The 10,584-nt window shown below is 40.1% G+C and overlaps 1 protein-coding gene across 1 annotated transcript in view; it reads right to left on the bottom strand.

Annotated features, from left to right (window-relative positions):
• Positions 1-453: 453 nt before the first annotated feature.
• Positions 454-10,584, bottom strand: part of LOC104084351 (guanine nucleotide-binding protein G(t) subunit alpha-3-like) — a 15,321-nt gene continuing 5,190 nt past the window's right edge. The window contains exons 2-4 of the mRNA XM_009588155.1: positions 8,811-8,853; positions 3,961-4,102; positions 454-612 (exon numbers count right to left, since the gene is read on the bottom strand). Of these exons, the coding sequence (XP_009586450.1) occupies positions 454-612; positions 3,961-4,102; positions 8,811-8,853 (344 nt within the window). The remainder of the gene's footprint in view (positions 613-3,960; positions 4,103-8,810; positions 8,854-10,584) is intronic.

The raw sequence follows: 10,584 nt of genomic DNA, 5'->3' as shown, positions 1-10,584 counted from the left end.
CGGGGAGCTCCCCTCCGCGCAGCCACGGTAGTTCAGAGGGAAGTTCGTGGGGTTTTCTCCAGACTTACGTTTAGCAGCTTGAAATGTATGCATTCAGAGTACAACGCGAGATAAAACCTAAGCTGTTTCAATCCACCTTTTCCCTCCTTTTGTCAATCTTAGAATTACCTAGAGAGGGAACAGACTTCTTTTTTTACAGTTTAAACAAGCTCAGAGAAACAAGTTGTTCCTTGTTTTCACTTGTTTCCTTCAGTTACACATTTCTAATATACTATAAACATTAGCAAAAAACCTCATTCTTTTTCAAAAAACCTCATTCTTTTTCCTGTTAATGAGCAATAATTTTCGTAGGCTACTCTGCACGTGAGGAAGAGTTCTTGTCGCAAGCCTTGCCCCGCTGCCGGGGGGCCCGGCCCGGGCCGGCCGTTCAGCCCCGGCGGCTGGCGTCACCTACTAGGCTGCCGAGTCACTGAGCTGGTACTCCGCGGCCCTGGCCACGCAGGCCTGGGTCCCCCCGTCGCTCCACACTCGTTTGATGAGTTCGACCAATTCAGAAGACATGTCGCCGTCCTCCAGAGTTGTTGCCATGGCACACAGCTTCCTTTCATCTTCCTAAAGAGAAATTTCAGTAAATACTGTGCAAGCGCACTGTGCCCCTCCACCGCCTTGAAGATGTGTGTGGTTTAGAGTGAGTTGCAGGGGCAAATTTTCTCATTTTCCCTGATTTTTCCAGGCAGCTGTACTCGCCTGTGCATGTAAGCATCCTTTTACAAGCTCACTTCCCTTTAGTTAGTGCCAAGGTTAGACCTGAATCGTGATGCACAGAGTTTTCCTCTTTTTATTGTTTTGTTTTGTTCATACAAGGGCTCAGTTTCATCTTACCGTAGATGTTCACAAAAGGTCCAACTTGGAAGGACGGTTTTTATTGTAAGAGAGAGTAGGGGGATATCACAAACTAAATTAAAAAGGATATTTAAAGCTTAAAAATGTTATAACTACATCAAAGCAGAAATACATAGCTAAATATATTTTTAATGTATTTGGAAGAAAAAATTTCTAGCTTTAGGCTGCCGTGAGAAATGTGGCAAAGTGAATAGAACTAGTGAATGCATTTCCCATATGTTTTTTTATTTGGGGAAGAAGAAACCTGTAACTGAATAAAATACCAAATTTTCAAAATATATTATTCTGTAATTTCTTCCTTTTGCAGTCAATCCAAAAAGACTTCAAGTAATGTATTACATGAAAAGTATTTCTTTTCAGTGGTTAACAGCTTAGGAATGTACTGTAAATAAAGAGCAGGATTAAAATAGGGTCATTTGATACACTGTCACAGCGGTGAATAATTATAGAATATAATTCCTTCCTAGCCGTATAAGTAGAAAACTGAAGTGACTTGCAGTCAATAGTTGCAAAAGTATAAATGGATTCCGACAGACACTGTTTTGGCAGGGCGTGTGTTTGTTTTCTGAAATATTGGAGAAATTGAGTTAGCATGGAGAAAAGAAAAAAAAGGGGGAAATAACCACTAGAGAATTGCCTTCGTTTGAAAGAGGAAGGAGGACAGCCGTACAATTGCCCTTCTACGTGAAACAGCACCGGCTCCATTGACACCCCGTCCCCTCGCTGCTGCCGGGGTCAGCAGCACGGAGCCCTGCCTTCTCGCCCGTGCCCTCATCTGCCTCCAGGGCTGCTTTCCAGGGCACAGGCTTGTTCAGCTTCAAGATAAGAGTTGGAATGTTCTCTCTTTCAAGATATCACATATCATTTAATGATTACAGCTATCCTCCTACAAGGTTGGATTTGTTGGTTGAATAGCCTGCAGCGAGAAGCCTTGAGCTCAGAGCCTCCAGGTGTACGGTGAATGTTCATTGATTATTATGCAAAAGGTGGCAACTGTGGATTTTGATGCTTATGTAAAACAGGGAGATAGCGGCAGATTGAGTTTATCAGAACCCTGATTTAGATAATGTTTTGTTTCTCTCTGGCATTTACACAGACTTCAGATTATTTTCATATTAAAAGTAGATTGCAGTGGCGCTTTGGGAAGAAAAAAATACCTCTCTCCCCAGAACAGATGTTGTTCAAAATTACGTGCTGAGGCACTTTCAGGACCACTAAGAGGTATTTGCAGACAGTCCTGGAAGATGGATAAACCCATTGCTTTCTGGCCCAAGATAAGCCCAGTCTTTGGGCTAGATGACATTAAGCAGCTAAATCTGGACCAGTGCACAGCAAGAACAAAGCTGAAATCAAAGCTTATATCAAAACAACTCAAGTTTATAAATGGCTTATGATTTTACAGAAAATGTAAGCTAAGTTTATTTTTGGAAGAAAGGGCAACGTTTAGTGGTGATTCAAATAAATGTGACCAATATTTCTATTTTCTTTAAAATCCACATCCAGGTTGCCCCTATGTGGTTCTGGGGGAAAAGAAGGCAGGCACTGCAAATATTTTATACAGATGTATTCAACTGTATTCCTAGAGGCCTATTCTGCCAACGACAGTAAGAGTGGGCTTACTGTGCTATAAATGATAAGCTTACAAAAGCTGTATTTTTTGCATTTGGTTATATAGAATGCTAAGAAATGAGCTGGGCTATTTAACAAAAATTTTCAATGCCCAGTTTCCCAGGCTGTGAAATCCCTTGAAAATAGTGTCTATGAAACTGGCATAGATGATAGATGATGAGTGAACACGTATAAACCTCTCAGAGAGTTTGGCAGGGCTGAGAAAAGGGGCTGAAGTACCAGGGCACAGGCAATTACAATTATCTCAATTACAGATGGCAAACAGAGTCTGGACCACGTAGTGGATACTAGAGGCTGAGCCAGGACCTGTGGCTGGGTGCTGCAAGGTTCAGCTGTCTCAGACCTTGTGGGCTGGTGGATGGGTCCTTGTGCAGGGCATGGGTCTGTCACAGCTGAGGAGACGGGCCAAGTTGCAGCACGTTCACATGAGCCTATTTTCTGTGTGCTGCTTTTGGGCACCGCTACATTTGTTTGAATGACTTGCGTTCATGGACCCTTAAAAGAATACAGGAAGAAACCATTTCGCTTCTATTTTGTCAAATGACTGTATGAGCTTTAGCAACCTCTGAAGCATTTGTTCATCATTTTTTAGGTCAAAGGACCATGTGTCATTGTGATGAAATGTAGACTTCTGGGACAAGAAGAGCTCTTTCAGATAAGCAGATGTAATTCCCTCTAAGATAAACCTCTAAGGAATAGGCAGAATTTGCCAGAACTGGAACCAGCTGATTTTCTGACAGGCCTTTGAGAAATTCTCAGCAAGGTCTGAATTACAGGCAATAAACTAAATCATTGCACTGAGAAGAAAAGTATGTGGTTTTCCTTTACTTCTGTCCCTGAAAATTCAGCGTGATTGCCAGAAGATAGCAGGTTTTCTTACTGTGGCTTTTCCTCTCTGCGCTTGTGCATAGGATTGCTAACCCTGTCAGGAAGGTCAGACTCCGCTTCCCTGCAGGGCCAATGCCCAGCGCTGCATCCGTACGGCGGGGAGGTCTCTGCTCCAGCAGCAATGCCAAGCTGAAATGTTCCCAGCATGTCTAGATGACCCTTCCTTACATGGCTGAGCCCCAAGGTTTGTTCATAAAAGGAAAATATTTATTTCCCAATAGCAATAGCAATAGCAATAAATAAGTGACTAAGCAGCTAAGAAAAGGTTCTTTTTTTTGCTTTCTTATGTCTTTGCAAGTTGAACATTTCTTTTGTAACAAGCAAAATGGCAGTTTATGCAAAGGTTAGACTTCAGGCATCAGTCTTGAGAAAATAAAAATAAGTAAGGACATCTTGTCACATATAACTCAAGCAGTACTTAGTTTCCACTGTCATAAAGCAAATGCTGAACCCTCTTTGTTCTACTAGTCTCTACTATTATACTACAGAAAATTGTATTCTAATTGTATTCTATTTGAAGAGAAAGGGCATCATACTCACAATTCTAGCTGGGTTTTCATAACTGATTCCTAACTTAGTCATGGCTTTCACGATAGACAGGATAGACTGCACTGCATTACTGTAAATGATAGGTCTGAATTCCATGCGTTCCTGGTAGGTGAAACCGTCTTTATGGATGATCCTGGTGCAAAAATAGAAAGCAAAAGGTTTATGGGACGCATTAAAAAAAAAAGAAAGTATTGAAAAGTTGGATCAGATGCTTCTGTGGTCTGCGTGAGAAAGAACTGAATCCGTCTGGCCCTTAAAAAAGCATTTATCAATGCTTGATCTGCCTATTCTGCTGGAAGAGGTAAACAGCAGTTTCTGCAACTCTGTAAGGTTAAATTTATGAGGCTAGGTTTTGACTTCCCAGCCTGAGTGAATAGGTATTGGTTTTTTGCCTTGTGGGTCAGTATAAGGTAATGTATGAATCCAGAACAAGACCCAGGCCCATTCCTGTGGATACAGGACAAGATGCATAGCTGTACTTAGATCCCAAATCTTCATTACTGGAATCTACAATGTTAGTCATGGGCTGTCACATTGCTTGTTTAATCATTCTCGATTTTACCCAGAATCTTACCTAGAGTAGAAGAATTATTGCAAAAAATATTTCTATACTGTGAGGTACTTCCTCAAGAAAACAAACAAAAAAAATCTTCAATATTTCTTTGTACATCAGTTACAATTTCTAGTTATTGAAAGATGTTACTGTTATTATCTAGAGGCTTTGGGGACATACATATTACTCCAGAGGATTTGACCTGTATTCCAGAGGCCAAAGAACCTTAGCAGTCAAATTCAATTAATCTAATTCTGACAGAAGAATTATAATTTTATAATCCTCCTTGACTGGAGAATGGCATGTGGTTAAAGTTCTCCAAGATCAGTGTGCAGATTATATCATGACTCAGAGACATCTTTTTCCGTGAGTTGTGAAGAAGGATGACAGCTTCACCCGTTCTGGTGTAGCGTACTCCCAACGTACAGACACCAAACTGCTTTGGCTGCTGCTGGAACCAAGGCTCTCTTCTTCCTCACCTCAGTTGTTCAGAAATGAAGGCCAGGTTATTTAAATAAATAATTTCTGGCGTTTGTTTGTTTGTTTTTTCCCCCTGTCTCTTGCCAGAGATACAATCTGGACAGATCTATACAAGAAGAAAGGGGTGATGTGAAAGGATCTGACAGGTTAGGCCAGAGTAAGTATAGGTGAGTGTCTTGGGGAGACTTCCCCTTCAAGGGGAGAAGTCAGCCCTGTCAGAAAATAATTCACTCACACATACGCGCACAAAACCCAGATCACAATTGAATGTGTCTTGACATCTCTGACTTACGGATGTCAGAAAATTCAAAAGTTGCATTCTTGTGTCTGTAGGAATAGCATCTGTAGGAAGAAAGGGTTCTTTAGATGTTTCCCCACGTGTGTGAAGTGCCATGGAGCCCAGAGCTCCCCACTGGGGTAGGTGGCCTCCTTCAATGGGTCAGATCACCTTTAACAGGAAATAATTTCAGCTGCCATCAACGTTGAACCTCGCAGCGGTGCTTAAGCATATTCTTCTCACTCTTACCCTTACTACTTGTGAAAGCAGCAGCTTTTCTATACATAATGGAATGAAATACACAGCAACTCAAACCCCACGGAGTTTGGTTTAACTGCTTTGTGTGTTTCACAGCGGTGCCTGTAAGAGGATTTCTGGCGAAGATGGATGTTTTGCCTGTGGCTGCAAAAATCTGGGACGAGAGAGAAGGAAAGGCCCTAACACAGTCCACAAATGGCTATTTTATACGTTGTTTTCATGCTTTCCCTTTGAAGAACAAAGGGAGGAAGAAAATATAAGATTCTGAAATAAAACCAAATTCTGTAATTACAGAAAGAAAACTTGGTTTTGCTCGAGGCTTTTCATTGTTTTTGCTGTTTGGTGTTTTTTTTTTTTTTTAAGTAATATATTTATGTCCTCTGGCAGAAGGTATGTTAGCCAGTCTGTTAAATCAGTAGTAAATTTTGCTGCTTTTATTAAAGATCTGTCATTCTTGAGGAAGGATTGTGAAACAGGCTGACATCTTGTATGGCCAGGAGGAGCATTTTAGCAAATGGAAAATTTTGTTCCCTGATCCTCCTTGAAAAAATAAACAACCTTTAAAAAATAAATGCAGGGTGCTGAAGGCATGAGGTGTTAGGCTACCAGTCATAATATCTAAATTATGTTTTATTGGAGGCAAAAAGTTTGTGTCTTGTTTTTTTTTTCACACAAGGAGGGCTTCTCACCAGATAGGTGGAGTTGACTCAATCTCAGTAGGCATGATGAGTTACCAAATATTTTGTTTCCTCCTTTTCATTTGCAGAATTATTTGTAGTAGGTTTGTACCGCTAACTTAGGGCGTAGCACAGAAATACTCAACTTGGTTTTAAAAAAGTTAGATCACACATTGGAAATGATCTAGTCAGAAGCACAGGGCTCCAGAGAAGCTTATTTTTTTTCCCTTTTCAGTTATCCCTCATAACCACTTTAGCCTTTTTAGGGCCTTGCGGTATATCTATATTTTGAGCATCAGAAAATACTGTGCAAAGCTTAGTGGAAGGATTTAACTTTGATTGAAATATTCAGTCTGGAAAGAATGAGGTTTATGAATTAGAAAATTATATTAATAGGAGTAAAATTACTCTGATTTTGGTGGAAAATTGTATTTTCTGCAAAATTATTTCTTTTGTAACCAGCTATCAGTCTTCACTAGAAAATTTTATGCTTCACTGAAAAAATTAATAACAAATTGGTTTTTTTACTGAAAAATTTCCCTTTTTTAAAAAAAAAGTCCTTGTTGTGACAGAAAGATGACATTTCATATGAAAAATGATAATTTTCATGAACAGTTTTCTTGTAATATAATTCATATTTGTGATCAGGTTGACAGCACATAAATGCACAGGGCTTTAAAGATAACTCTCAGCTTTGCAGTTTTTTGCCCCTTCCTCGATGCTGTTAAGCGTTATCAGCCTTCTTAAAGTGCTCAATTCAGAGGAATATCTTTAATCTACTTCTATTTGGGGAAGCTTTCAGCACAATACATTTCAATGGTTTGCTGAATAGGGAGGGTTTCCTGATTGGAACTCAAAACAGAAATAAAATTATCCACCATTTAACTGGAACAAAAAACTTAGCAAAGTATTTGATGGATGGCTCTGAATCTGTCTTATTACAAAATGAGCTGCTTAAATAGTAGAAAATTGCTTTTACGACATAAACATTTCACTCTTTAAAATGCACTGGTGAAGATGTGAAATAGTTAGGAGAACTTAAATTCGGAACAGTATTACTGATTTCATAAAACAGTCTGTTTGATTTTTACACAGGAAGAGATTGGTGCTTACAAAGTGGGGTCACGTCTAAACAGTTGCAATTCCTGTGTAATATTTTTCTGTATTTAGACAGGTCTAGGAAGCAGACCTGGACACTGTCTATGAGAATAAGGCTAGATACAACAGCAATATTTTAGCAGTTTACACAGTGGCAGAGGATTTTTGCTGCCTGTGTAAGTATGATCTCTCAAACTCAGGTGGATTATCTATTTAAACCACATACATGATTAGTATTTTGGCTACCCTTAAAAGAATAACATGAATGAATTTAGTTTTAGTCTGTTTTACTATATGTGAAAATATTGTGATAGTAAATTGTAAATGGGGACACACACCACAAAGATTTGACCTTCCTCTGAAGCCAGGGGAGATAAAGCTACTGACTTCAATCCGTGTGGCACCGTCTGCGCTTTGAACAAACATCTACAAGTATTCTTGGAGATTTATGGTGCAGTCACGCGATCTTCCTAACCAGATACTCAGTCCAAATTTGAACACGGATTTCTGCATTTGAGCTTGTTTTTTCCAATTGACTACTGTATGAAAACTTTTTGGGGTGATACTTTCCTTGCTGAAAGCAGTTCTCATGACTGTCCCTACCCATGCTAGATGATGGGAAGCAGCTGCTCACTGTGTAGGCTGGCGGCTAAAGATGTTCTCGTCTGGCCTGTGGGAGACCTGAGAACAATCTTTCTCTGGCAGGAGCTGGAATAAGTCTGTGGAGACCAAGAATGATCTACATAGCACAGTTTGGGAAAAAAACCAACAAAACTTTGCACTATTATACAGTGTGAATACTTCAATATTTTCTCTTGTAATACAGTGAAATCAAATGAAATTAATAGGGACCAAATTAAAATTGAACAAAGGGAGATGATTCACATCATATGTAATTAAACTGTGGAACGACTTGTCACAGAATATTGTGGATGTTATTTGTTTACACTGGTTCAAAAAAGATTCAGGAGAAACATAGGCATGAATTAACTGAGGGCTGTTAAACACAGTGATACCGTCTCTGGTTCAGGATGGTGCCTGAGTCACAGATCATGAGATACCATCAGGGTATCCAGCGCGAGTATTACTGTGTGTTTGCTTGTCTGGTTTGATGTTCTTCTGGAAACATCCTTCATTAGCTACTTCGTTAGGAGACAGGATACTAGGCTAGCTGGATCTACCATGGCTGGTTGTCTTCTACATTCATGTTCTCACTACAGTACTGTAACTCCTACCAAAGCTGATGAAGAAACTTCCCTGGTCTTCACTGAGGAGTTGGACCAGTGCATGATTTGATCAGACAGATTTGATTACCAATCCAGCTGTGTGTCTTAGTCACTTTGTATTTTTCTTTATGTGGTTGAATGAGAACTTGATTTGAATGATGTTTCTTTGCATTTTATTTAAATAAGCATAAATATTGTAATAAGACATTAGCTAGATAGCTTATACTACAAATACCAGATTCAACAACTGATATGAATATTCATATACTTACTTCATTTGCTTTACAATAGTGCTCTTTCCTGACTCTCCAGCACCTGCAGAAGGGGAACGTTGAGAAGATGTGATTGATACATGAATAAGTAGCAAGTATTAAAAATAACTCTCTGCAACACAGAATTTTGTATTTATGAAGAGACATACAGATGTTTTAGATCCCCATTGTACTAACTAGAACCCCCCCTAGTGTCCATTCAGACTTAAAAAAAATGAAATCTTGGTAAAGTATTAATTCTGAAAAGGAAAGGGACATTTGAAAAGAAAGGAACATTCAGTCAATTAACAGAAAAATATAGACTCTTTAATTATCAAGAAAATAAAGTATGGGTCATATTTTGATTTCATCCCCGGCAGATGGGCAGAAAGACATGAACAAACTACAGCTTCTGACGGTGTCCCGTTCATTACATGATTTGTAGCTGCTCATTTAATGTGTGTCATGACCTTTAGCAGGCCAAACCAGTGAGTTCCATGCTCTTTTGCCAGCCTCTTTGAGCAACTGGAAAAACAGAGCGTGGAGACTTGCATGTGGTCTAGCTCACGATGCAGAGGCAGCACATGAGCAAATGTCTTGACACCGGTGTTTTGGCAGTTCCTCTGCCCCGTGGCCTTCTACTGTGAAGTAGTGTGGCTGGAAGCGGGAAACCTGCAGAGCGGTGCAACCGATCCAGCTCGGGGATGGTTCTGCAGGAAATCCCCATAGCTGGCGGGGCGGTACGGGCATTTGCTTGCACAGCCAGTTGCAGAACTAGGGCATAGGTTAGGACAGATATGTATGATTAATTTGCCCTTCTTATCTCGTGCAAAGTGAGTAATCACAATGCAAACCTTCTCCATTGGAAATCAGTGCCAGTGACTATCATCTTAACTTCTGTCAGTGAGGGTGGTGAGGCTTGGCAAGAACTGCCAAACAAGAGCCAGATTTTGAAAGCACCTGAAGAGAGGATTTAATTTTGACTGTGAATCCGTGGAACAGGATTCATCACTGCTTTTCTCTTTGCGGATTATCATTTACCTCACTGGACGGTGTCAAATACTTTTGACAAAAGAGGAAATCTGGGGCATAGCTGTTTTAACTGAGGGCTTCTCAGTGAATGGAACAAACTGATTACAGACTTTCCAAACAGACTTGTAAAGCTAATAACATTTAAATGACAGGGATTACTTTACTCAAATTAATCACAACAGACAGTAAACCATACGCAAAGCATTTTCTAATGCCCGTGAGGTGAACGGCAGAAAGTGCACGAGAAAAATGAGCCTATGCAAAATGGGCTGATGCTGCCATCTGCCACAGTTTGGAAAAAATGCTAATTTGCCATAGATCATCTACTATCCCTTCACTGCGCTTCCGAAGAACTTGGTAAAGCCCCGTTGGCAAGGTGGCGTTTGCTACACTTTTTGTAGGGAAGAGAGCAGGCTGTGCTGAGAATTCATACATTCACCTCATGGAGAGATGCCAGGAAACATAATATAGAAAAGAACCTCTCTTCCAGATCTGAAAGGCAAAGTTAAAATAGAGTGGGAGGCATAATTTATATCACTGCGCTTCCGAAGAACTTGGTAAAGCCCCGTTGGCAAGGTGGCGTTTGCTACACTTTTTGTAGGGAAGAGAGCAGGCTGTGCTGAGAATTCATACATTCACCTCATGGAGAGATGCCAGGAAACATAATATAGAAAAGAACCTCTCTTCCAGATCTGAAAGGCAAAGTTAAAATAGAGTGGGAGGCATAATTTATATCTTTTGGGTGCATTTTTCTACCTCTGCT

Source organism: Fulmarus glacialis, unplaced genomic scaffold (genome assembly GCF_000690835.1).
Source record: "Fulmarus glacialis isolate BGI_N327 unplaced genomic scaffold, ASM69083v1 scaffold912, whole genome shotgun sequence".
In the NCBI taxonomy this organism is placed as follows: domain Eukaryota; kingdom Metazoa; phylum Chordata; class Aves; order Procellariiformes; family Procellariidae; genus Fulmarus; species Fulmarus glacialis.
The sequence above is the reverse complement of the archived record's forward strand: the minus strand, read 5'-3'. Positions and strand labels throughout refer to the sequence as shown.